Source organism: Salvelinus alpinus, chromosome 15 (genome assembly GCF_045679555.1).
Source record: "Salvelinus alpinus chromosome 15, SLU_Salpinus.1, whole genome shotgun sequence".
NCBI lineage: Eukaryota > Metazoa > Chordata > Actinopteri > Salmoniformes > Salmonidae > Salvelinus > Salvelinus alpinus.
In genome coordinates, this window is record NC_092100.1 from 23,207,977 (window position 1) to 23,235,526 (window position 27,550).

General features: G+C 44.0%; 1 protein-coding gene across 1 annotated transcript in view; it reads left to right on the forward strand.

Annotated features, from left to right (window-relative positions):
* Positions 1-320: 320 nt before the first annotated feature.
* Positions 321-27,550, forward strand: part of LOC139539748 (A disintegrin and metalloproteinase with thrombospondin motifs 20-like) — a 156,204-nt gene continuing 128,974 nt past the window's right edge. The window contains exons 1-3 of the mRNA XM_071342989.1: positions 321-716; positions 962-1,326; positions 12,544-12,715. Coding sequence (XP_071199090.1) covers positions 626-716; positions 962-1,326; positions 12,544-12,715 — 628 coding nt within the window. The 5' untranslated portion in view covers positions 321-625. The remainder of the gene's footprint in view (positions 717-961; positions 1,327-12,543; positions 12,716-27,550) is intronic.

Sequence of the window (27,550 nt, forward strand, 5' to 3'; positions counted from 1 at the left end):
TTTCACTGTAAGGTCTACCTGTTGTATTCGGAGCATGTGACAAATTTGATTTGATTTGATTTATAATAGAGTATGTAATGTCTCTCTAAGTATCAAAATGCCAACTGACTGGTTCATTTTGAGATGATAATAAGACATACAGGCAGGTTTTATAAATGCATTATCACTATTGCAGTTCTCTTTTACCATAGCATAGGCAACTCACAAAGAGTAGGCTACAGACTGCTCCAAATTGTGTGGTGGTCGAGGCACACTCACCATTGGCTCTCCGGCTTAGGGGCGGGTATTGTTTCTGATGTTGGCGAGCCTTTAGGGTGCAAGGGGTGTTCTATGGATGGCTAAGGAAAAGCTTAGTTGGCATTGATCCCTCCTTTCCATATAGACGTAGCTTACGTTAGGCATCAAATACTCTGTAATGTATCGTAAATAGTGCGTGTTTGCAGAGGATAGTGGATGCATGTTCAATAATGCGATGAGGCCGATGCACTTTGCAAGACTTGTGCTGCAGAGAGCCTCCGCAGATCCCACGACCGGTTGCTGAATCCGGGAGGAGAGAGAAGAGGCGCTTAAGAAGGATAGTACTGCCTTGGACACGAGAGCCGGTGGTTTCTTCGCTGAGGAAATCATGCAGTTTGCAATCTGGCTGGTTGGACTAATGTGTCATCTGTCAGCACTTGTCCGCAACTCCTTGGAATATCGATTGCATCCGAAACAAGGTAGCCTACATATCTTGTTGATTTATGGTAGGATCCACCCGGTTAAAATGCAGTTTCTGAGAGTATGTTTAAAATGTTTAGTAGGCTAAATGGCACTGAGAAAATATTCCAGTAGAGTAACAGTACATTGTAGCATACATGTTCTCATATAAAATAGTTGAATGTTCAAAACTGTTACATTGACATCTCTATTGGCTACATTTATTACCGTTATAAACTCTAATGCACTTTTCCTTGTCTTTTAGAAAGTTTCATCAAACAGTTGTCATCCTATGAAATTATCACCCCGTTGCGGATAAATGATTTCGGAGAATCATTCCCCCACAAATTGCACTACAAAAGGAAACGGAGAAGTGTAAATGCAGATTATTCGGCTGGTTTACGTGCTCACTACAGAATTGACGCATTCGGACAACGCTTTCATCTCAATCTAACCGCCGACTCCGGTTTTATCGCCCCCACATACACTGTGACACATTTGGGAGCGGAACACAGCAATGCAACCGTGTCCCGCCAACAAGACCTCAGCGATATGCGTCACTGCTTTTTCCGCGGACACATCAACGCCAAGATTGAATCTACCGCTGTCTTCAGTCTATGCAGTGGCCTTGTGAGTATGACTCTAAACTTAGATACATTTTTATCAGACATTGCTGACAAGTCTCCCGGGCAATTCCCATTTCAACGGATTCCAAGCATATCCCCCATAACACACTAGTGAAGTGCATATGTGTAACATGAGCATGTGTGGCTTGACATGTGTCATTGACCACAGTGTGAGCAGGGACAGGGAAGCATCCCATCTTATGCCTATTCAGCAGTAATATCACTGGGGTGATGCTGCTATTACACACGATTTGCATAATGTCCAAAGTGGGTATCTGTGACATACATGTGGTTTTTAAATTATGAAACACCTTGGACACACATGCTTTTTTTTATTGTGCCAATTACAGAATTACACATAGCCTAGGCCTCTTGGAATATACAGTACCAGTCAAAGGTTTGGACACACCTACTCATTCCAGGGTTTTTCTTTATTTTTACTATTTTCTACATTGTAGAATAATAGTGAAGACATCAAAACTAAGAAATAACACATATGGAATCATGTAGTAACCAAAAAGTGTTAAACAAATCAAAATATATTTTATAATTGAGGTTCTTCAAAGTAGCCACCCTTTGCCTTGATGACAGCTTTGCACACTCTTGGCATTCTCTCAACCAGCTTCACCTGGAATGCTTTTCCAACAGTCTTGAAGGAGTTCACACATATGCTGAGCACTTGTTGGCTGCTTTTCCTTCACTCTGCGGTCCAGATTGTGAGATTGTGTTGAAGGGATGACTTTATGGGTCAGATAGGGTTACTGTACGGGATCAGGGTTTGACCTCAAAGGGGTTTTGCCTGGGGTAACTGGCACTGGCCATGTATCAGATGTTCTGCATGGCTGTATACCTTAACTAGCACAAAACATCATCAACTGATTGTGTTTTCAGTGAATCACACCATTCTCTTACCTCTTTTATTTATGTACTTTCATCTTTAATGGATGACTTCAGACAGTACCTCACCTTCTGGAAAAAGAAGAAATAAGATATAATATTTATGAGATTTGATTGTCATCCTGCCCAACTTGATGTGCTGTATGAATTCAAGCTCTTTTCCAAACATTAATGTATGACTTCAAGCTCCTTTCCAAATGTGTTTGCATCTGTAAAGTTTATTAGTACCTTCTGTGATGTTGTCAATTCAATTCAATTCAAGGCGCTTTATTGGCATGGGAAACATATGTTAACATTGCCCAAGCAAGTGAAGTAGATAATATACAAAAGTGAAATAAACAATAAAAATTAACAGTAAATCAAATCAAATGTATTTATATAGCCCTTCTTAGATCAGCTGATATCTCAAAGTGCTGTACAGAAACCCAGCCTAAAACCCCAAACAGCAAGCAATGCAGGTGTAGAAGCACAGTAAACATTAAAATTAAAAGTTCCACAATAATAAAGACATTTCAAATGTCATATTATGTATATATGTATATATACAGTGTTGTAACAATGTGCAAATCGTTAGTCATATCATCAGTCATTGAGAACGACAGGACAATAGGCACAGAGAGAGCATCAGTACACCCATGGCTCTAGGCTATTAGGTCATAAACGTGTTGGCCTAGTCTCTGAGAGTGGAGGCTGCTGGGGCTTCGTTGGACGAGCACATTTTGGTGTGATGAGGTCATTAAGGGATGATTAAGCCTCTAAAACAAAAGAGTCATTTTGAGAAGGAAGTTTCCCTTGTCTCTGGTGCCCAATGGCTTCCCTCCGGGGAGGCTAGGGGCCTTGTGTCTTTTCACAGTGTGCTGTGACTTGTGGGAAACGGGAGAAAGATCCTGGGCTGTGGATAATTACTAATGAAGGTGCTGAGAGGAATCTAGAGGACAACTCACACCGTGGGAAATGTGTGTCCTTGGGACTTTCTCTGTTTAAAGGAACATAATGGGGGTACATACAGAATACCCCCTATGTATCCCATATGTCCCTCTCTCTGTTTCTACAGTCAGCTGCCAAGTGATGGATGTCTATGTAAAGATCCGATGCTAGACACTTTAACGGTCTATTTAACCTGAGAGATGGACTGTCTTTACTGTACGTCACATTAGATGAGTCAGCCTATAGGGCATGACAGTGGTCTTTGCTAGCTGTGTGCCAACAGACAGAGATTCCTCACCTTGGACTTTGTGGAGTTCCCTCCACCATTGCCTTGAACTGAAGCTTTCTGTGGAGTCCCCTCCACCATGGCCTTAACATTTTTCTGTCATTGTAATCCTTGGGCCGGCTGCTTAAGCACTTTTTGGGGTTACTTATTTTTTTAAATATATATACAGTACATTTTCGGAATGGAAAAAACGCTTTCAGTGTAAACTTAAATGACTAAAACATTTACATTTACATTTAAGTCATTTAGCAGACGCTCTAGAAAAGATCATGTACCTATATATTTTTTCATAATATAAACTCTGAGAACTAACAATCACCAAAATAAAAGCTAGACAGTGAGGGGAAATAGGAAATTCCAAAAACAATGAATTTAGCAGTATTCATTTTGTTATTATGTTTGAGCAAAACACAGCACTAGCCTTGGCAATTTGCATAGAATTGTAGGAAATTTGCTTTTAAACTGCTAAGACTTCTCTCAGCTCAGTGGAGAAATTTGTAGAATTGCAGGAAATTGGCATAAAATTGAAAAATGTTCTCTGCACCACCATAGTACCCTCGTCATCAAGCTTGAGACCCTGGGTCTCGACCCCGCCCTGTGCAACTGGGTACTGGACTTCCTGACGGGCCGCCCCCAGGTGGTGAGGGTAGGTAACAACATCTCCACCCCGCTGATCCTCAACACTGGGGCCCCACAAGGGTGCGTTCTGAGCCCTCTCCTGTACTCCCTGTTCACCCACGACTGCGTGGCCATGCACGCCTCCAACTCAATCATCAAGTTTGCAGACGACACTACAGTGGTAGACTTGATTACCAACAACGACGAGACGGCCTACAGGGAGGAGGTGAGGGCCCTCGGAGTGTGGTGTCAGGAAAATAACCTCACACTCAACGTCAACAAAACAAAGGAGATGATCGTGGACTTCAGGAAACAGCAGAGGGAGCACCCCCTATCCACATCGACGGGACAGTAGTGGAGAGGGTACGTTTTAAGTTCCTTGGCGTACACATCACGGACAAACTGAATTGGTCCACCCACACAGACAGCGTGGCGAAGAAGGCGCAGCAGCGCCTCTTCAACCTCAGGAGGCTGAAGAAATTCGGCTTGTCACCAAAGCACTCACAAACTTTTACAGATGCACAATCAAGAGCATCCTGTCGGGCTGTATCACCGCCTGGTACGGCACCTGCTCCGCCCACAACCGTAAGGCTCTCCAGAGGGTAGTGAGGTCTGCACAATGCATCACCGGGGGCAAACTATCTGCCCTCCAAGACACCTACACCACCCGATGTCACAGGAAGGCCACAACAACCACCCGAGCCACTGCCTGTTCACCCCGCTATCATCCAGAAGGCGAGGTCAGTACAGGTGCATCAAAGCAGGGACCGAGAGACTGAAAAACAGCTTCTATCTCAAGGCCATCAGACTGTTAAACAGCCACCACTAACATTGAGTGGCTGCTGCCAACATACTGACCCCACTCCAGCCACTTTAATAATGGAAAAATGTATATAATTTTTTTAAACTAGCCACTTTAAACAATGCCACTTAATATAATGTTTACATACCCTACATTGCTCATCTCATATGTATATACTGTACTCTATACCATCTACTGCATCTTGCCATCTTTATGTAATACATGTATCACTAGCCACTTTAAACAATGCCACTTAATATAATGTTTACATACCCTACATTACTCATCTCATATGTATATACTGTACTCTATACCATCTACTGCACCTTGCCTATGCCGTTCTGTACCATCACTCATTCATATATTTTTATGTACATATTCTTCATCCCTTTACACTTGTGTGTATAAGGTAGTTGTTGTGAAATTGTTAGGTTAGATTACTCGTTGGTTATTACTGCATTGTCGGAACTAGAAGCACAAGCATTTTGCTACACTCGCATTAACATCTGCTAACCATGTGTATGTGACAAATAACATTTGATTTGATTCTCTAAAATATTAGCCGTGCCTTCAGGCCGACCACGCTCATTGATATGCCCCACTGCCACGCCCACAGCCTAAGCTCCTTTTTGATCCAGAAAAAACTCTACTGAAGCTCTCTGTGGAGTCCCCTGCACCATGGCCTTGACCTGAAGCTCTCTGTGGAGTCCCCTGCACCATGGCCTTGACCTGAAGCTCTCTGTGGAGTCCCCTGCACCATGGCCTTGACCCGAAGCTCTCTGTGGAGTCCCCTGCACCATGGCCTTGACCTGAAGCACTCTGTGGAGTCCCCTCCACCAAAGTCCCATTTCAGCACCCATTCCTGACAGCAACCATTGTCTGTCCATCTGAACCTCGTTTTCAGATTTCCAAGTGACTAGGAACTAACACTAGACCCCTGACACCATGCTTCCTCGTTTGTGCAAGCAAAGACTTGACACTTGGTGTGGGTTTAGCCATGTGGGAACATTTCGTGGGAATATGGGAAGGTGTAAGGACTGAGGACCACAATGGAAATGAGGACCACAACGGAAATGAGTACCACAACGGAAATGAGGACCACAACGGAAATGAGAACCACAATGGAAATGAGTACCACATCGGAAATGAGGACCACAACGGAAATGATGACCACAACGGAAATGAGGACCACAATGGAAATGAGGACCACAATGGAAATGAGGACCACAACGGAAATGAGGACCACAACGGAAATGAGGACCACAACGGAAATGAGGACCACAATGGAAATGAGAACCACAATGGAAATTGAGGACCACAATGAAAATAAGCCTCCAGACTTTTTTGTGTTTTTATCCTCGATCATTTGTTATGTATGGAATGTTGTCTCCGGCTGGAGCAGCCTTCTGCTTTTAATTATCCAATAAATTAAATCAATCAAGTCTTTTCCTCATTCTGACAATGTACTACTACCTCATTTTCACATTTGGTCTGATAGAATTTGGTAAATGTCTTACAGAGATGTACAATGTTAGATTGGTCGTTGTCTGTCTGTGCATCACTACTGTCTTGACCCCATGCTCTATTGGACACAGCACATGTAGGAAGTGCCTAGTGCCCAGCCTCTGTCTAGTTCATCAACTCAGTAATCCCTCAGTCCTTGGCATTACTGTACAGTACCTGAGTGAATACCTTAGGCTTAGGCTGACATTAGCCTTGACATTACTGTACAGTACCTGAGTGAAACGCTGACATTAGCCTTGACATTACTGTACACAGTACCTGAGTAAGTGCTTCAGGCTGACAGTGCCTGTCTGCACTTTGACATAAACATAATGTTCTGCTGCTGCTGCTGGGATAGGCTGCTACAAGAGGTCTTCTGCTTGATGGCCTTGTGCTCAAACACTTCCCCCCAGCACAAACTGCCAGCACCATGCCTCTTAATGATACAGTGTAACTGCTCAATGCCAGTACATTCACATTCATTCGTCTACTGTACTGCCTTCAGAGGAGCAGAGTGGTGCTGCCTTCCTGCCCTCAAGGTAGTTTAGTTTACACACAGTATACAAGGAGAGAGAGAGAGAGAGAGAGAGAGAGAGAGAGAGAGAGAGAGAGAGAGAGAGAGAGAGAGAGAGAGAGAGAGAGAGAGAGAGAGAGAGAGAGAGAGAGAGAGAGAGAGAGAGAGAGAGAGAGAGAGAGAGAGAGAGAGAGAGAGAGAGAGAGAGAGAGAGAGAGAGAGAGAGAGAGAGAGAGAGTCTGCCAACTTGCAGAAGTTTGTTTCCTCTGCTTTGTGTCATGTTATTACAACCCAGTCATTATATTGTACTTGGGTTCAGGTTGATCTCTCATCATATAGCTAGGTCTGCAACACTTAGACTTTCCAAGATGCAAGGGTGTGTGTGTTCAAGTGTTTATAACATCTATTGTGAACGGAAAAGAGGAACTGTACATTATTATTATGGTTGTAATGGATATTATTTTCCATGTCCTATCTGGATATTTTCCGTTGTCAAACACCGATCACTTGTGGAGATGGTCATTGAAATTTCCCCCAAAAGATAACATTCCACTGTACAATATCCTGTTAAAGTGTGCGTATGAAATTACCATACAAACACCTTTGTCTTCACAGACGAGTGAGCCAGCGAGTGGCTGGCTGTTGAACTAAGCAGCTTTGTGAGGGCCTCCCTCATCTGCCACATCAAGATTTGTACTGCTTTGACAGCCGCCTCATCCTGTCACGATTAAAAGTATTGCACTCTCAAATACCATTTAAAAAAAAAACTGTTTTAAAGCCACAGTCTGTATTTAGGTGACATGCTAATGGTGTGTGATATGAAATAAATAAAATACAAATGTATTATTATTTAGGCTTTTTTCTCCCCAATTTCGTGACATCCAATTGGTAGTTACAGCCTTGTCCCATCACTGCAACTCCTATACGGACTCGGGAGAGGCGAAGTTCGAGAGCCTTGCGTCCTCCGAAACACAACCTTGCCAAGCTTCTTGACACACTGTTCACTTAACCCGGAAGCCAGCCGCACCAATGTATCAGAGGATACACCGTACAACTGGCGACCGTATAAGCGTGCATGTGCCCGGCCCGCCACAGGAGTCGCTAGAGCGCGATGTGACAAGGACATCCCTGCCGGCCAAACCCTTCCCTAACCCGAACAACGCTGGGCCAATTGTGCGCCGCCTCATGGGTCTCCCGGTCACGGCCGGCTGCGACACAGCCCGGGATCGAACCCGGAACTGTAGTGACATCTCAAGCACTGCAATGCAGTGCCTTAGACTGCTGCGCCACTCGGGAGGCCCGTCATATGAAATGACACTATTAGATATGTGTCAATCAAGCCCATTTTTTCTCATCGGATTTCCTGAGGATGATGCTGTCATCTGACCCTTTATTACACAATGTACTCAACTCAAAGAATTAAATAATTCTTCAGGCATTCCAGAATGCAAATTATGGAATTTGCATTCAAATAAAATAATTTTATTTGCCACATGCTTCGTAAACAACAGGTGTTGACTAACATTGAAATGCTTACTTACGAACCCTTCCCAACAATGCAGAAAAAAGAAAATAGAAAAATAATCAAAAAGTAATAACATGTAATAATAAAAGTAATAATAAATACACAATGAGTAATGATAACTTGGTTATATACATGGGGTGCCAGTACCAAGTCAATGTGCAGGGGTACGAGGTAATTTAAGTAGAGATGTACATATAGCTAGGAATAAAGTGACTAGGCAACAAGATAGATAATAAACAGTTGCAGCAGCATATGTGATGAGTCAAAAAAAGTTTGTGCGAAAAGGGTCAATGCAGATAGTTAAATAGTTAACCAAATAGCTACCCGGACTAACTATTTAGTAGTCTTATGGCTTGGGGGTAGAAGCTGTTCAGAGTCCTGTTGGTTCCAGACTTGGTGCATCGTTACCACTTGCTGTGCGGTAGCAGAGAGAACACTCTATGACTTGGGTGGCTGGAGTCTTTGAAAAACATTTGGGCCTTCCTGACACTGCCTGGTATAGAGATCCTGGGTGGCAGGGAGCTCGGCCCCAGTGATGTACTGGGCCGTACGCACTACCCACTGTAGCGCTATGCGGTCGGATGCCAAGCAGTAGCCATACCAAGTGGTGATGCAGCCAGTCAAGATGCTCTTAATGTTGCAGCAGTATAAGTTTTTGAGGATCTGAGGGCCCATGCCAAATCTTTTCAGCATCCTGAGGTGTAAGAGGCGATGTCGTGTCCTCTTCACGACTGTGTTGGTGTGTGTGGACCATGATAGATCCTGAGTGATGTGGACACAGAGGAACTTGAAGCTCTCGACCCGTCCCACTACAGCCCTGTCGATGTGAATGGGGATGTTCTCGGCCTTCGTTTCCTGTAGTCCACGATCAGCTCCTTTGTCTTGCCGACGTTGAGGGAGAGGTTGCTGTCCTGGCACCACACTGCTAGGTCTTTGGAATCCTCCCTATAGGCTGTGTCATCATCGTTGGTGATCAGGCCTACCACTGTCATGTCGTCAGCAAACTTAATTATGGTATTGGAGTAATGCGTGGCCATGCAGTAATGGGTGAACAGGGAGTATCCCTGAGGGGCTCCTGTGTTCAGGGTCAGCGGATATCTTGTTGCCTACCCTCACCACCTGGGGGCGGCCCATCAGGACGTTCAGGATCCAATTGCAGAGGGAGGTGTTCAGTCCCATGGTCCTTAGCTTAGTGATGAGCTTTGAGGGCAATTAGGTGTTGAACACATAGCTGTAGTCAATGAACAGCATTCTCTCGTAGGTGTTCCTTTTGTCCTAGTGGGAAAGGGCAGTGTGGAGTGCAATAGAGATTGCATCATCTGTAGATCTGTTGGCGCGGTATGCATATTGGAGTGCGTGCAGGGTGTCTGGGGTGATGGTGTTGATGTGAGCCATGACCAGCCTTTCAAAGCATTTCGCTTTTTTAAATTTTTTATTTTTTTGTAACAAATTACCCCTTTTTCACCCCAATTTTCATGGTATCCAACTGGTAGTTACAGTCTTGTTACATCGCTGCAACTCCCGTACGGACTTGGGAGCGGTGAAGGTCGAGAGCCGCACGTCCTCCGAAACATAACCCAGCCAAGCCGCACTGCTTCTTGACACAACGCCGGAAGCCAGCCGCACCGATGTGTCGGAGGAAACACCATACACCTGGCGACCGTGTCAGTGTGCATTGCGACCGGCCCGCCACAGGAGTCGCTTGTGCACGATGGGACAAGAACATCCCTGCCGGCCAAACCCTCCCCTAACCCGGACGACGCTGGGCCAATTGTGCGCCGCCCCACGGGTCTCCCAATCGCGCCGGCTGCAACAGAGCCTGGACTCGAACCCGGATCTCTGGTGGCACAGCCTTATACCACTGAGCCACTCGGGAGGCCAGCATTTCATTACTACAGGTGTGAGTGCTACAGGGCGATAGTCATTTAGACAGGTTACCTTGGTGTTTTTGGGCACAGGGACTATGGTGGTCTACTTGATACATGTAGGTATTACAGACAGGGTCAGTGAGAGGTTGAAAATGTCAGTGACGACACTTGCCAGCTGGTCAGCGCATGTTCTGAGTACGCGTCCTGGTAATTCGTATGGCCCTGCAGCCTTGTGAATGTTAACCTGTTTAAAAGTCTTACTCACAACGGCTACGGAGAGCGTGATCACACAGTCGTCCAGAACAGCTGGTGTTCTCATGCATGGTTCAGTGCTGCTTACCTCGAAGCGAGTGTAGAAGGCATTTAGCTGGTCTGGTAGGCTTGCATCTCTGGGCAGTTCTCGGCTGGGTTTCCCTTTGTAATCCATGATAGTTTGCAAGCCCTGACACATTAGACTAGCATCAGAGCCGGTATAGTAGGATCCAAGCTTAGTCCTGTATTGACACTTTGCCTGTTTGATGGCTCGTCGGAGATCGTAGCGGGATTTCTTATAAGCGTCCGGATTAGTATCCCGCTCCTTGAAAGCGGCAGCTCTAGCCTTTAGCTCAGTGTGGATGCTTCCTGTAATCCATGGCTTATGTACATACGGTCACTGTGGGCACGACGTCAATCATGCACTTAATAATGGAGCTGGTGACTGATGTGTTAAACTCCTCAATGCCATCGTATGTAACATATTCCAGGTTGTGCTAGCAAAACAGTCCTGTAGCTTAGCATCTGCTTCATCGGACCACTTCCATATTGGGCGCGTCTATGGGACTTACTGTTTGAGTTTCTTGCTTGTAAGCAGGAATCAGGAGTATAGAGTTATTGTCAGATTTGCCAAATGGAGAGCAAGGGAGAGCTTTGTATGCATTTCTGTGTGTGGAGTAAATGTGATCGAGAGTTTTTTCGCATCTAGTTGCACAGGTGACATGCTGGTAGAAATGAGGTAAAACGTATTTCAGTTTCCCTGCATTAAAATCACCGGCCACAAGGAGCTCCGCCTCTGGATAAGCATTTTCTTGTTTGTTTATGGCCCTATACAGCTCGTTGAGTGCGGTCTTAGTGCCAACATCGGTTTGTGGTGGTAAACAGGTAAATAGTTTGGTCTACAGCTTATCATGAGGTATTCTAACTCAGGCGAGCAGAACCTTGAGACTTCCTTAATATTAGAGATCACGCACTAGCTGTTGTTAACAAAGAGACACACACATCCCCCCTTTAGCTTACCCGAAGCTGCCGTTCTGTCCTGCCGATGCATAGAAAAAACAGCTACATGTACAGTATATTATCCCTGTCCTCGTTCAGCCACGACTCTGAGAAACATAGGATATTACATGATGGCCTATCCATATACCGCGGCAACATGATCGGACATTCAAATACTGCCACGGCAAGATCGTGTTACTGCGACTACAAGTCTGGTCAAATTAAGATCAAACATCTGTAGTAAGAGGGATTACCAGTGTGATAAATGGGGATTGACAGATACCTTTCTAAGTAGTTTTTTTCTGTTTGCCTATTTTCCAAGGTGTTCCCATTTCCACCAGCTAAAGAAGACTGTATTTTTTAGATTTTCTTTTTGCGTTATTCTTGTGTTCTTTGGACTAGTCATGGAACTAATGATGCATAGTACACTGTGTACTTTACTAGTACTCAACATTTACTCAGAGAAACAGCACACATGCTATAACAGCTAGGTACGTCACTCACATCAATCACTGATACATGGTGCCAATAACCGTTATGTCCTGAATGAACAAATGTAATAATTAGCACAAGGAATTGAGTTGTCTCTAGATCTATGTCTGGGATAATATAGGACATGCACTTGCTGACTGGTAGGGACTACTCAAAGGAGTTCTCTAGACACCAGTCCTATCATGCTACAGATGTAAGATCTTAATTTGATCACAATTTTGTTGTTGAGAATTTTCGTGCACAGCAGGAAATGCAAACTTGTAGTGTATTTGATGTTGAAAAAGGCTTCTAAAGTTTGTAATTTCCACTTTAAAATGTCAGACTTGATTTCTCCCAATGAAAAATTTATTAACTCCTACAAAAAATGTCCATTAATTATAATTCACATAATAATTCACATTTCCTGTTTCTGCAGGATTATTTTCCTGCTGTAGCAGACTGGCTCTAATGAAGATCCTACATATGTATAGCTGCCATACACACTTAACAGACCTCCTCTAACCGACTCTTCTCTCTCAATCTACCCTTTCTCCGCCAGATGGGAACTTTTACCACCCAGCATGGTGAATACTTCTTAGAGCCCCTGATGAAGGCGGAGGAGGGGGAGGAGTACGACGAGGAGCACAACAAACCTCACCTCGTCTACAGACAGGACAGGAAGAGGAGAGAGAGTCCTGCCAGTGAACCCACACAACCCTGCTCAGCTTCAGGTAACAGACCTTTCTACCACAGTCTGCCCCTGTACTAACCATAGTCTGAATCCTGTCCTATACTGTATTACACTATACTAGAGGGTTTTCCAAACTCGGTCCTGCCCCCAAACCCCCCAGGTGCACATTTAGTTTTTTGCCCTAGCACTATACAGCTGATTCAAATAACCAACTCATCATCAAGCTTTGATAATTTGAATCAGCGGGGTGAGTTTGGGAAATCGAGTTTTGGAAACCCTCTTATACTACGCTATGCTACACTACACTACACTACACTACACTACACACTACACTATACTATTTTTGTATTCACTTTTATTTATTCAGGGTAGCCCAATTGAGACCAGGGTCTCGTTCCGAATGGTGCCCTAATTACAAACATTTCCTCAGAACAGGAAGAACAATTTATATTACAATTAAAACAAGACAAATAAAAATAACCACAAGGCACAACCACAACACCACAATTTTAGCAAATAAACCACTACAATCAATAGAAAAAACTGCAATCCTCAATGAATTCATTCAACACGCCGAGTCCTAATCTACTATAGCGGCAGGAATTGTGTAGGTTATTTCAACAGTGGGGGCACTAAAACTAAAGGAGGATTTACCTAAATTGGTCAAGACCAGAGGGACCTCAAGAGTTAACCAATCCTGTGAGCAGGTTTGGTAGCTCATTCTTTTATATGTTAGCAACGAAGTTAAGTAAGTTTGAAGCTTGTGTAGCAGGGCTTTGTAAACATAAAGGGAATAATGAATTGATCTACTGGACTTTAACAAGGACCAGCCAACCTTTTGATACAGGATGCAGCGTTGAGTATTGAAACTGTTGAGAGAGATAAAACGAATAGCACTATGGTAGACGGCATCCAAAGGTCTAAGAGTAGTGGCTGCTGCAATCTGGTAAATGGTGTCACCATAATCAAGAACTGTCAGGAAAGTTGACGGTACAATCTGCTTCCTGCTATTTAGGTAAAGTCAAGGTCTATTTCTAAAAACGAAGCCCGATTTAAATCTTAGCTTTTTAACTTTAAACATGAAGTCTTTGTCAATCCAAATGCCCAGATATTTGTAGGTGGTGTCCCGATCAAAGGGAGAACCATCCAATGAATAAATATGTAGTCCATCTGAAACATTCTTGTGAGAACTAGAGAACAACATGTATTTAGTCTTGCCTGCATTATACTACACTACACTGCACTTTACTATACTTCACTTTACTATACTTCACTACACTACTCTACACTATACTTTACTATACTAATCACAGTCTAATTGTTACTGGGGTTCCCCTCACACTTACCCCCAGTATGACCTGCTCTGTTTTGTAGTTCACTCTGTGTCACAGCCGTAATAGCTGCGCTAACAGCAAATTATACTTAGTCACGATTCTTGACTGCGGGTTTAGCGAGAAGATGTGAGTCTTGAGTGTCATTGACATTCTTTATTTAATTAAGCTAAAATGTGTTCCAGCCAGCCATCGCCTCCTGAGGTTTTTACTCTCCTTTCTGGAGTGTTCACACCCAAGACTGCGGAAGAACAGAGGAAGAAATAATTGCTTTTTAGTGTGCTGCACTGTCGGAGATACATTTTGAAACTGGAGAGCACTGCATTTTATAAGCCGCTTTTAAATGTTCTCCATTTCATTAGAATTTTAATAGCTGCAGACTTTAGGTGGTGGAGAGGCCCACAAAAAGCAAAGTGACCCAGCAGAGTTCACCCTGACGCAGGCCCTTAAAAGATGGCTCATGGGGAGCTTTGTGGGCGGCCATTGTTGGCTGATGCAATAAATCTTTTATGTGTTGGACACTTGATTTGCTTGTTGTCTGGACCCGGGTATTGTGTGCTGGTTGTGGCCATTGTCTGTGGCTGGGTTTAAAGTAGTTGGAGTGACCTGAGGGGCCAGGCCAAAACCTCCTTAATATGCTTGCCTTTCACTCCTTCAGTCTGTGTGTGGCAAACACAGAGGGGCAAAATCTGGAGGGTCTCACTCTCAGCCAGGCACTGGAGGACTTTAAAATATGCTCTCTCTCTGTGTAGACACTGTCAGACAGTGGGTGGGAGGCGGGAGCCTCTTGAAAGGCCTTGGTTTGACATGAAGGTGTAGCAGCTCACACAAGTTGTGGGTCTATCCACCCAGTCTCCATGTAATATCTTTCGAACCTCACAGATTAGATACAGTAGGTTTTTCTATTCAAAGTACCCAAGCAAACACATTCTTCCTCCTCACTTTTTAATACGTCAATGGGGTCTTGTTATAACATAGATATATAGCAGGAGAAAGAGAAGACACCTGCAGAATGCCTCATCAAAGGGCAGCAGAGCAGACACACAATGAGGCAGGATTAAAGGACAGAGACGACACAGGGCCGGGTTAGGACAGGAGCACTGTGAGGTGTCCTGGGCTGTGGTTCCACACCCTTATCTGATAGGCTCCTCTCCAGATGCACTGATAAATGCCTCTCTTTGAAGGCCACAGTAGGCCTGCCTGCCTGCCTGGCTGGCTGCTAGTAGGCCTCATTTCTTTTTATGGGAATGTGTGCAGTGCACACACTGACTGCTACTATCAGGTCAGGAGTAAACACTATGTTGTTTGGCTGCTCTCAAAGCACAGCAAAGGTATCAAATCAAAGTTTATTGGTCGCTTACACAGATTTGTAGATGTTATCGCAGGTGCAGCGAAATGCTTTTGTTTCTGAGGCGCAGCGGTCTAAGACAGTGCATCGCAGTGCTAGAGGCGTCACTACAGATCCGGGTTCGATCCCGGACCCACGAGGTGGTGCACAATTGGCTCAGCATTGTCCGGGTTAGGGGAGGGTTTGGCCGGCTGGGATGTCCTTGTCCCATCACGCTCTAGCGAGTCCTTGTGGCGGCCGGGCGCATGCACGCAGACTTTGGTCGCCAGCTGAACTACCAATTGGAGATCACGAAATTGGGGAGAAAAAGGTGTAAAAATTACCCCCCCAAAAAAGATATATACGTCCATCTCCAACAGTGCAGTAATATCTAGCAATACAATAACAATACACACTTAATCCAAAAGGCTAGAAAATATCAGAAATATCAGAACGAGCAATGACAGAGTTCAGAATATAAATGTGTATATATATATATATATATATATATATATAAATGGTGTGTATATACAGTATGGATAGTATATTAATAGAAAAGGTGTGTACAGGAGTAGTTATATAGGATGAGCCATGATTAGAATACAGTATATACACTACATGACCAAAAGTATGTGGACACCTGCTTGTCGAACATCTCATTCCAAAATCATGGGCATTAATATGGAGTTTGTCTCCCCTTTGCTGCTATAACAGCCTCCACTCTTCTGGAAAGGCTTTCCAATAGATGTTAGAACATTGCTGCGGGGACTTGCCTCCATTCAGCCATGAGAGCATTAGTGAGGTAGGGCACTGATGTTGGGCGATTAGGCCTGGCTTGCAGTCGGCGTTCTAATTCATCCCAAAGGTGTTGGATGGGGTTGAGGTCAGGGCTCTGTGCAGGCCAAGTTCTTCCACACCAATCTCGACAAACCATTTGGACCTTATATGGACCTTATATGGTATGGACCTCGCTTTGTGCATGGGTCCATTGTCATGCTGAAACAGGAAAGGGCCTTCCCCAAACTGTTGCCACAAAGTTGGAATCACAGAATCGTCTAGAATGTTATTGTATGCTGCAGAGTTAAGATTTCCCTTCCATGGAACTAAGGTGCCTAGCCTGAACCATGAAAAACAGCCCCAGACCATTATTCCTCCTCCACCAAACATTACAGTTGGCACTATGCATTGGGGCAGGTAGCGTTCTCCTGGCATCCACCAAACCCAGATTCGTCTGTCGGACTGCCAGATGGTGAAGCGTCATTCGTCATTCCAGAGAACCCGTTTCCACTGCTCCAGAGTCCAATGGCATGGCGGCTAGCTTTACACCACTCCAGCCGACACTTGGCATTGCGCATGGTGATCTTAGGCTTTTGTGCGGCTGCTCGGCCATGGAAACCCATTTCATGAACCTCCCGACCAACAGTTCTTGTGCTGACGTTGCTTCCAGAGGCAGTTTGGAACTCGGTAGTGAGTGTTGCAACCGAGAAGAGGCGATATTTATGCGCTACACACTTCAGCACTCGGTGGTCGCATTCTGTCAGCTTGTGTGGCCTACCACTTTGCGACTGAGCCGTTGTTGCTCCTAGATGTTTCCACTTCACAGTAATAGCACTTACAGCTTTACCTGCGCAGATATTTGACAAACAGACAAACAGGTGGCATCCTATGACGGTGCCACGTTGAAAGTCACTGAGCTCTTCAGTAAGGCCATTCTCCTGCCAATGTTTGTCTATGGAGATTGCATGGCTGTGTGCTTGATTTTCTACACCTGTCAGCGACGGGTGTGACTGAAATAGCCAAATCCACTAATTTGAAGTGGTGTCCGTATGATTTTATATACAGTGGGGAGAACAAGTATTTGATACACTGCCGATTTTGCAGGTTTTCCTACTTACAAAGCATGTAGAGGTCTGTAATTTCTATCATGGGTACACTTCAACTATGAGAGACGGAATCTAAAACAAAAATCCAGAAAATCACATTGTATGATTTTTAAGTAATTAATTTGCATTTTATTGCATGACATAAGTATTTGATACATCAGAAAAGCAGATCTTAATATTTGGTACAGAAACCTTTGTTTGCAATTACAGAGATCATACGTTTCCTGTAGTTCTTGACCAGGTTTGCACACACTGCAGCAGGGATTTTGGCCCACTCCTCCATACAGATCTTCTCCAGATCCTTCAGGTTTCGGGGCTGTCGCTGGGCAATACGGACTTTCAGCTCCCTCCAAAGATTTTCTATTGGGTTCAGGTCTGGAGACTGGCTAGGCCACTCCAGGACCTTGAGATGCTTCTTACGGCGCCACTCCTTAGTTGCCCTGGCTGTGTGTTTCGGGTCGTTGTCATGCTGGAAGACCCAGCCACGACCCATCTTCAATGCTCTTACTGAGGGAAGGAGGTTGTTGGCCAAGATCTCGCGATACATGGCCCCATCCATCCTCCCCTCAATACGGTGCAGTCATCCTGTACCCTTTGCAGAAAAGCATCCCCAAAGAATGATGTTTCCACCTCCATGCTTCACGGTTGGGATGGTGTTCTTGGGGTTGTACTCATCCTTCTTCTTCCTCCAAACACGGCGAGTGGAGTTTAGACCAAAAAGCTCTATTTTTGTCTCATCAGACCACATGACCTTCTCCCATTCCTCCTCTGGATCATCCAGATGGTCATTGGCAAACTTCAGACGGGCTTGGACATGCGCTGGCTTGAGCAGGTGGACCTTGCGTGCGCTGCAGGATTTTAATCCATGACGGTGTAGTGTGTTACTAATGGTTTTCTTTGAGACTGTGGTCCCAGCTCTCTTCAGGTCATTGACCAGGTCCTGCCGTGTAGTTCTGGGCTGATAACTCACCTTCCTCATGATCATTGATGCCCCACGAGGTGAGATCTTGCATGGAGCCCCAGACCGAGGGTGATTGACCGTCATCTTGAACTTCTTCCATTTTCTAATAATTGCGCCAACAGTTGTTGCCTTCTCACCAAGCTGCTTGCCTATTGTCCTGTAGCCCATCCCAGCCTGTTGCATGTCTACAATTTTATCCCTGATGTCCTTATACAGCTCTCTGGTCTTGGCCATTGTGGAGAGGTTGGAGTCTGTTTGATTGAGTGTGTGGACAGGTGTCTTTTATACAGGTAAGGAGTTCAAACAGGTGCAGTTAATACAGGTAATGAGTGGAGAACAGGAGGGCTTCTTAAAGAAAAACTAACAGGTCTGTGAGAGCCGGAATTCTTACTGGTTGGTAGGTGATCAAATACTTATGTCATGCAATAAAATGCAAATTAATTACTTAAAAATCATACAATGTGATTTTCTGGATTTTTGTTTTAGATTCCGTCTCTCACAGTTGAAGTGTACCTATGATAAAAATGACAGACCTCTACATGCTTTGTAAGTAGGAAAACCTGCAAAATCGGCAGTGTATCAAATACTTGTTCTCCCCACTGTATATAGTGTACACATGAAGTGGGTAAAACAGTATGTTAACATTGTTAAGTAACCAATGTTCAATGACTATGTACATAGGTCAGCAGTCTCTAAGGTGCAGGGCAGAGTACCAGGCGATATCCGGCTAGTGACAGTGTCTAAGGTGCCGGCAGAGTACCAGGCAGTGGCCGGCTAGTGATGACTGTTCAACAGTCTGATGGCCTGGAGATTGAAGCTTTTTCAATCTCTCGGTCCCGGCTTTGATACACCTGTACTGTCTTCCTTTGCTAGATGATCATTGGATTTGATGATGTCGAAGAGCAATCTATTCGCTGCCTGTAAATTGGGGCTGGCATTCTTATATAGTTAACCTCTCTGGGATAGGCGGGACGCTTGCGTCCCACTTGGCCAATAAGCCAGGGAAAATGTAGAGCGCCAAATTCAAAAAAAATGATATAAAATCAAACTTTCATTAAATCACACATATAAGATACCAAATTAAAGCTACACTCGTTGTGAATCCAGCCAACATGTCAGATTTCAAAAAGGCTTTTCGGCGAAAGCATAAGATGCTATTATCTGATGATAGCACAACAGTAAACAAAGAGAGTGTAGCATATTTCAACCCTGCAGGCGCAACACAAAACGCAGAAATAAAATATAAATCATGCCTTACCTTTGACAAATTTCTTTTGTTGGCACTCCAATATGTCCCATAAACATCACAAATGGTCCTTTTGTTCGATTAATTCCGTCCATATATGTCCAAAATTTCCATTTATTTGGCGCGTTTGATCCAGAAAAAAACAGCTTCCAATTTGCGCAACGTCACTACAGAATATCTCAAAAATTACCTCTAAACTTTGCCAAAACATTTCAAACTACTTTTGTGATACAACTGAAGGTATTTGTATACATTAATAATCAATCAAATTGAAGACGGGTCTATCTGTTTTCAATACAGGAGGACAAAAAACTAACAATACTTTTCTAGTCTTGCGCAACTCTCAAACAGTACACATAACGTTACACTGATTCCAGATGGCCGTTCTTCTTCATTGCACAAAGGAATAACCTCAACCTATTTCCAAAGACTGATGACATCCAGTGGAAGCGGTAGGAACTGCAAACAGGTTGATTAGAAATCTAGTATCCCAATGAAACCTCATTGAACAGACGGTGACCTCAAAAAAAAAATCAGAATGGTTAGTCCTCGGGGTTTTGCCTGCTACATAAGTTCTGTGATACTCACAGACATGATTCAAACAGTTTTAGAAACTTCAGAGTGTTTTCTATCCAAATCTACTAATAATATGCATATCTTATATTCTGGGGATGAGTAGAAGGAAGTTGAAATTGGGCACGCTATTTATCCAAAAGTGAAAATGCTGCCCCCTATCCTAGAGAAGTTTTAATGGACAACTGGTCCTAATAAATTAGGTGCACTCCACCCCCCCTCTCTCTCCCTATTTTTCTCCGTCTCTGGCTCTCTCCTCACAAATGTTCTCTCTATTTCTCATCCCTCCCCCTCCATCCCATCACAGGCTGCATAAACATGTAGCTCTTTACTGCAGCGTAATTGCTGAGAGCAAATTGCATTGAGCAACACAGTCAGGACCACCAGGCAGAGTGCAGCTGTATGTGGGAAAATCTCTGGGTATACAATATGAAGTAGGTATAGCTCCTTTTAAATGCACAAGCAGATAGATGTGATTAAGATATTGCGCTACAAAACCAAGAGTAAACTTGTGGGGGCCTTAAGTGGAGGGCCTCAAGGTAAAAAATGGGCCTGTGTGTTAGAAATGACAGGGCCAATTTCTGAACCTAGTCCGCACTGCCTGTACAGTAGTGAAAGAAAAGAGAACCTGTTGCTACTAGAGGGCAGATTCCTTTATTGCTATCCCTCTATTCCTCTTTCTGAGGAGGTATAAAAGCACTCTTTGTGAGGGTCAATGATCTCATGGTCCTCTCTCTCCACACTTTATGTATATGTGAAAGTGTCTTAAATCAAAGTTGCTAGTCGGAGTTTGATTACTGAGGGGGCTGAAGGTTTTTGAGGCTTTGGTGGGTTGGAGAGATGCAAGGAGGATCAAAACCTGCCAACTATCCCGTTTGGTCAGAACAGAACACACATGGAAATGCCAGGCGCTTCATAATGAACCATCCTGCCAGCCGTTCTTCACTCTATACATTCAGTCATTCAGTCAGTCGTTTTTTTCTTCCCCTGCCTTTCCTGCTATGCTCTTCAGGGAGACACATATTTTTGAAAACAGACAAAGATTAAAGGTTTTGTCTGTTTTGTCAAGCGGTCTTCCAGAACACAAACAAAATGTGTATCAGCGAAAAGATAAGGTTTACATTCAGATAGGCCTGTGTTGGCTCTTGTTGCTGCATTTGGGACTCACGTGAAAGTTCAGGAATGCTGTAGAAGAAAACTATAGGCCTATCATGGTACACTGCAAGTGTTTACTTTCAGTTGTTTAAGAAGTTGGTGTAGTCCTGCGTGTTTCCATAGTTGGTGTACTCATGTTGGTTTCCATAGTTGGTGAAGTAATGTTGGTTTCCATAGTTGGTGTGGTCCTGTTGGTTTCCATAGTTGGTGAAGTCCTGTTGGTTTCCATAGTTGGTGTAGTCCTGTTGGTTTCCATAGTTGGTGAAGTAATGTTGGTTTCTATAGTTGGTGTAGTCCTGCGTGTTTCCATAGTTGGTGTACTCATGTTGGTTTCCATAGTTGGTGTAGTCCTGCGTGTTTCCATAGTTGGTGTACTCATGTTTGTTTCCATAGTTGGTGAAGTAATGTTGGTTTCCATAGTTGGTGAAGTAATGATGGTTTCCATAGTTGGTGTAGTCCTGTTGGTTTCCATAGTTGGTGAAGTCCTGTTGGTTTCCATAGTTGGTGTAGTCCTGTTGGTTTCCATAGTTGGTGAAGTAATGTTGGTTTCCATAGTTGGTGTAGTCCTGCGTGTTTCCATAGTTGGTGTACTCATGTTGGTTTCCATAGTTGGTGTAGTCCTGCGTGTTTCCATAGTTGGTGTACTCATGTTTGTTTCCATAGTTGGTGAAGTAATGTTGGTTTCCATAGTTGGTGAAGTAATGATGGTTTCCATAGTTGGTGTTGTCCTGTTGGTTTCCATAGTTGATGAAGTCCTGTTGGTTTCCATAGTTGGTGAAGTCCTGTTGGCTTCCATAGTTGGTGTAGTCCTATTGGTTTCCATAGTTGGTGTAGTCCTGTTGGTTTCCATAGTTGGTGTAGTCCTATTGGTTTCCATAGTTGGTGTAGTCCTGTTGGTTTCCATAGTTGGTGTAGTCCTATTGGTTTCCATAGTTGGTGTTGTCCTGTTGGTTTCCATAGTTGGTGTGGTCCTGTTGGTTTCCATAGTTGGTGTTGTCGTGTTGGTTTCCATAGTTGGTGTAGTCCTGTTGGTTTCCATAGTTGGTGTAGTCCTGGTGGTTTCCATAGTTGGTGAAGTAATGTTGGTTTCCGCAGTTGGTGTAGTCCTGTTGGTTTCCATAGTTGGTGTAGTCCTGTTGGTTTCCATAGTTGGTGTAGTCCTGTTGGTTTCCATAGTTGGTGTAGTCCTGTTGGTTTCCATAGTTAGTGTTGTCCTGTTGGTTTCCATAGTTGATGAAGTCCTGTTGGTTTCCATAGTTGATGAAGTAATGTTGGTTTCCATAGTTGGTGAAGTAATGTTGGTTTCCATAGTTGGTGTAGTCCTGTTGGTTTCCATAGTTGGTGTAGTCCTGTTGGTTTCCATAGTTGGTGTACTCATGTTGGTTTCCATAGTTGGTGAAGTAATGTTGGTTTCCATAGTTGGTGTAGTCCTGCGTGTTTCCATAGTTGGTGTACTCATGTTGGTTTCCATAGTTGGTGTAGTCCTGCGTGTTTCCATAGTTGGTGTACTCATGTTGGTTTCCATAGTTGGTGAAGTAATGTTGGTTTCCATAGTTGGTGTAGTCCTGTTGGTTTCCATAGTTGGTGTTGTCCTGTTGGTTTCCATAGTTGATGAAGTCCTGTTGGTTTCCATAGTTGATGAAGTAATGTTGGTTTCCATAGTTGGTGAAGTCCTGTTGGTTTCCATAGTTGGTATAGTCCTGTTGGTTTCCATAGTTGGTGAAGTAATGATGGTTTCCATAGTTGGTGTAGTCCTGTTGGTTTCCATAGTTGGTGTTGTCCTGTTGGTTTCCATAGTTGATGAAGTCCTGTTGGTTTCCATAGTTGGTGAAGTCCTGTTGGTTTCCATAGTTGGTGAAGTCCTGTTGGCTTCCATAGTTGGTTATGTCCTATTGGTTTCCATAGTTGGTGTAGTCCTGTTGGTTTCCATAGTTGGTGAAGTAATGATGGTTTCAATAGTTGGTGTAGTCCTGTTGGTTTCCATAGTTGGTGTTGTCCTGTTGGTTTCCATAGTTGATGAAGTCCTGTTGGTTTCCATAGTTGGTGAAGTCCTGTTGGCTTCCATAGTTGGTTATGTCCTATTGGTTTCCATAGTTGGTGAGGTACTGTTGGTTTCCATAGTTGGTGTGGTCCTGTTGGTTTCCATAGTTGGTGTTGTCCTGTTGGTTTCCATAGTTGATGAAGTCCTGTTGGTTTCCATAGTTGGTTATGTCCTATTGGTTTCCATAGTTGGTGAGGTACTGTTGGTTTCCATAGTTGGTGTGGTCCTGTTGGTTTCCATAGTTGGTGAAGTAATGATGGTTTCCATAGTTGGTGTAGTACTGTTGGTTTCCATAGTTGGTGTTGTCCTGTTGGTTTCCATAGTTGATGAAGTCCTGTTGGTTTCCATAGTTGATGAAGTAATGTTGGTTTCCATAGTTGGTGTAGTCCTGTTGGTTTCCATAGTTGATGAAGTAATGTTGGTTTCCATAGTTGGTGAAGTAATGATGGTTGCCATAGTTGGTGTAGTCCTGTTGGTTTCCATAGTTGGTGTTGTCCTGTTGGTTTCCATAGTTGATGAAGTCCTGTTGGTTTCCATAGTTGATGAAGTAATGTTGGTTTCCATAGTTGGTGTAGTCCTGTTGGTTTCCATAGTTGGTGTTGTCCTGTTGGTTTCCATAGTTGATGAAGTCCTGTTGGTTTCCATAGTTGGTGTGGTCCTGTTGGTTTCCATAGTTGGTGTTGTCCTGTTGGTTTCCATAGTTGATGAAGTCCTGTTGGTTTCCATAGTTGGTGTGGTCCTGTTGGTTTCCATAGTTGATGAAGTAATGATGGTTTCCATAGTTGGTGAAGTAATGTTGGTTTCCATAGTTGGTGTGGTCCTGTTGGTTTCCATAGTTGGTGAAGTAATGTTGGTTTCCATAGTTGGTGTGGTCCTGTTGGTTTCCATAGTTGGTGAAGTAATGTTGGTTTCCATAGTTGGTGAAGTAATGATGGTATCCATAGTTGGTTATGTCCTGTTGGTTTCCATAGTTGATGAAGTAATGATGGTTTCCATAGTTGGTGTGGTCCTGTTGGTTTCCATAGTTGGTGAAGTAATGTTGGTTTCCATAGTTGGTGTAGTCCTGTTGGTTTCCATAGTTGGTGTTGTCCTGTTGGTTTCCATAGTTGATGAAGTCCTGTTGGTTTCCATAGTTGATGAAGTAATGTTGGTTTCCATAGTTGGTGAAGTCCTGTTGGTTTCCATAGTTGGTATAGTCCTGTTGGTTTCCATAGTTGGTGAAGTAATGATGGTTTCCATAGTTGGTGTAGTCCTGTTGGTTTCCATAGTTGGTGTTGTCCTGTTGGTTTCCATAGTTGGTGAAGTCCTGTTGGTTTCCATAGTTGGTGAAGTCCTGTTGGTTTCCATAGTTGGTGAAGTCCTGTTGGCTTCCATAGTTGGTTATGTCCTATTGGTTTCCATAGTTGGTGAGGTACTGTTGGTTTCCATAGTTGGTGTGGTCCTGTTGGTTTCCATAGTTGGTGAAGTCCTGTTGGTTTCAGAAGTTGGTGTGGTCCTGTTGGTTTCAGAAGTTGGTGAAGTCCTGTTGGTTTCCATAGTTGGTGTTGTCCTGTTGGTTTCCATAGTTGGTGAAGTAATGTTGGTTTCCGCAGTTGGTGTAGTCCTGTTGGTTTCCATAGTTGGTGTAGTCCTGTTGGTTTCCATAGTTGGTGAATTCCTGTTCGTTTCCATAGTTGGTGAAGTCCTGTTGGTTTCCATAGTTGGTGTAGTCCTGTTGGTTTCCATAGTTGGTGTAGTCCTGTTGGTTAGCATAGTTAGTGTGGTCCTGATGGTTTCCTCAGTTGGTGTGGTCCTGTTGGTTTCCATAGTTGGTGAAGTCCTGTTGGTTTCCATAGTTGGTGAAGTCCTGTTGGCTTCCATAGTTGGTTATGTCCTATTGGTTTCCATAGTTGGTGAGGTACTGTTGGTTTCCATAGTTGGTGTGGTCCTGTTGGTTTCCATAGTTGGTGAAGTCCTGTTGGTTTCAGAAGTTGGTGTGGTCCTGTTGGTTTCAGAAGTTGGTGAAGTCCTGTTGGTTTCCATAGTTGGTGTTGTCCTGTTGGTTTCCATAGTTGGTGAAGTAATGTTGGTTTCCGCAGTTGGTGTAGTCCTGTTGGTTTCCATAGTTGGTGTAGTCCTGTTGGTTTCCATAGTTGGTGAATTCCTGTTCGTTTCCATAGTTGGTGAAGTCCTGTTGGTTTCCATAGTTGGTGTAGTCCTGTTGGTTTCCATAGTTGGTGTAGTCCTGTTGGTTTCCATAGTTAGTGTGGTCCTGATGGTTTCCTCAGTTGGTGTGGTCCTGTTGGTTTCCATAGTTGGTTTGGTCCTATCTCTGCACACCTTGGTAAAATGTGTTGATTCTGTAGAAGCGGAGTTAAAGTCAACAAAGATCAAGTTGAAGAGCTACTATTTCTCAAACTGAATATATAATTTAGGCATAATATTTTTGTAAATTCAAGTTCAGATAGATAACTTTCCTTGACACTAACATGACCTAGATCGTCTTCCCCCCTACTGTTCACTAGGCACCGAGCAGCCATGTCTAGGACTACAGCTCGATATGCACACTAAGCCATCTTGGGTGGTTTTGCCACTGTTTTTGATAACTGTGAAGTTGGGAGCTGTTGAGTGGGTGATTAAGAGGCGAGAGTTCTTAAGTTTTAAAAGGTGAATGTTCCTCATTATGCCAGGATAGGTTTAAAAGCTTCTCCAAAGGAGCTCGTCAGACTGAAATCACAACAACACTGTGACTGTGTCGGTCCCTTAATGCAACATTCTGGGGGTTATCTGTCTGTCTGCCTGTGGGCAAAAGTTTGCATGTGAATCTCTGTGTCAGTTGTCCTGAGATGGAGATAGTCAGAAGGATGGGGGTAGCCCAGGATAGGGGAAGACTATTCTCACTCTGCTCACTAGGTCTCTCCAGGGCTGACATGTATGAGAGCTTTGAAGGTAATAAGAGGTTGTAGTTGTGTGTTTCTCTCTCATGATGTACTTACTATACTGCAGGCCTGACTGGTCCCTGGTACTAGGACTGGGATGCGGTGAATGGAATAATTAGTGTGATTATAGAGAAGGTCCGAGTTGCTTCTGTTGGAGTACACAGAGTTGGTTGGCTGTGGGCCTGTGGCTATCCCTCCCCGACACAAAGCATCGCAGCATTTCCCTTTGCCCCTGACCTCTAAACACAAATATTTCTATGGGAATCACCCATCGCGTGGCCCACAATGTAAAAATGACGTGGGTCCAAATGCAAGCTTCAGCTTTTTTTGTCAAAGGATTAATTTAAATGGAAAATGCTCTCTCATGCCGTCTTCCGTGCGTTCTGGTATTGAACTAGCCGACTTGAATCGCTCCCTGTTCTTTAGCGTGCCCATGTATGTGAATGGAAGCGCTTATTGTGTGTTGTGTGTAACTTTGGCTTGTGTCACCTTTTGTTTGGGGTCACTCATTGGATGGGATCTGACCACGGGCTCTTCCCTAGTGGTGTTCAGAACTCCATTTAAATTGTTTACGATCTCAGTTGAAGTTGTTTTTGTCTCTCATGCCGTGTTGGGAATGGGCTCAGTAGAGGTATGCATGGTGCGATGGATGAATGGTTATCGGTCAGACAACCTCTATCACCTTTACGATCTGGCTCACGAAGTTGTGGGGGCTTTGGGATGTAATCTGGCTCCATAGGGCTTAGGTCCCCAACACACCATATTGTTACTCATCCTGAAATGTGTATCTGGGGGAGTGAGTGTGTTAAAATGTTTGCTTTGTTTGTGTCGTGTACATGTGAAGTGTGTGCACATGTACAGACTGTGTGTGTGTGTGTGTGTGTGTGTGTGTGTGTGTGTGTGTGTGTGTGTGTGTGTGTGTGTGTGTGTGTGTGTGTGTGTGTGTGTGTGTGTGTGTGTGTGTGTGTGTGTGTGTGTGTGTGTGTGTGTGTGTGTGTGAGTGTTTGTTGTCTCTGCTGCTGTGAAAGAGACAGCTCTCTGAGGAGTTGGAATTGCTGAGCGAGAAGAGGACAGGAGAGGAGCAAGTTTCTGTCTTCATCTGTGTGCCTAGCCTGGTCTGCGCTGCATGTGCCGGTCTCGCTCTAAACCCTGGCACTGGCCCCGGACGTTTCTCAGGCTCTCTCTGCCTACCTCCCCTCTACACCGTGTCTCTGTCTGTAGTAGCCCCTCAATCCACGTTATAGTTTTCAAACTCAACTCCAACTATCAATTTACAGGAGAAGTTGGACTGTGTAGTAACTGGGGCACTCAGGAAAGAAAGAAATCAGACATAGTTAATGATACATTTGGTGAAAATTGTGCCTTTGTCTATAATTGATTGAGGTATGAAGTGCTATGATGCTTCTCCGACCTAGTCAATAGTTATTGTGAACCTAATGT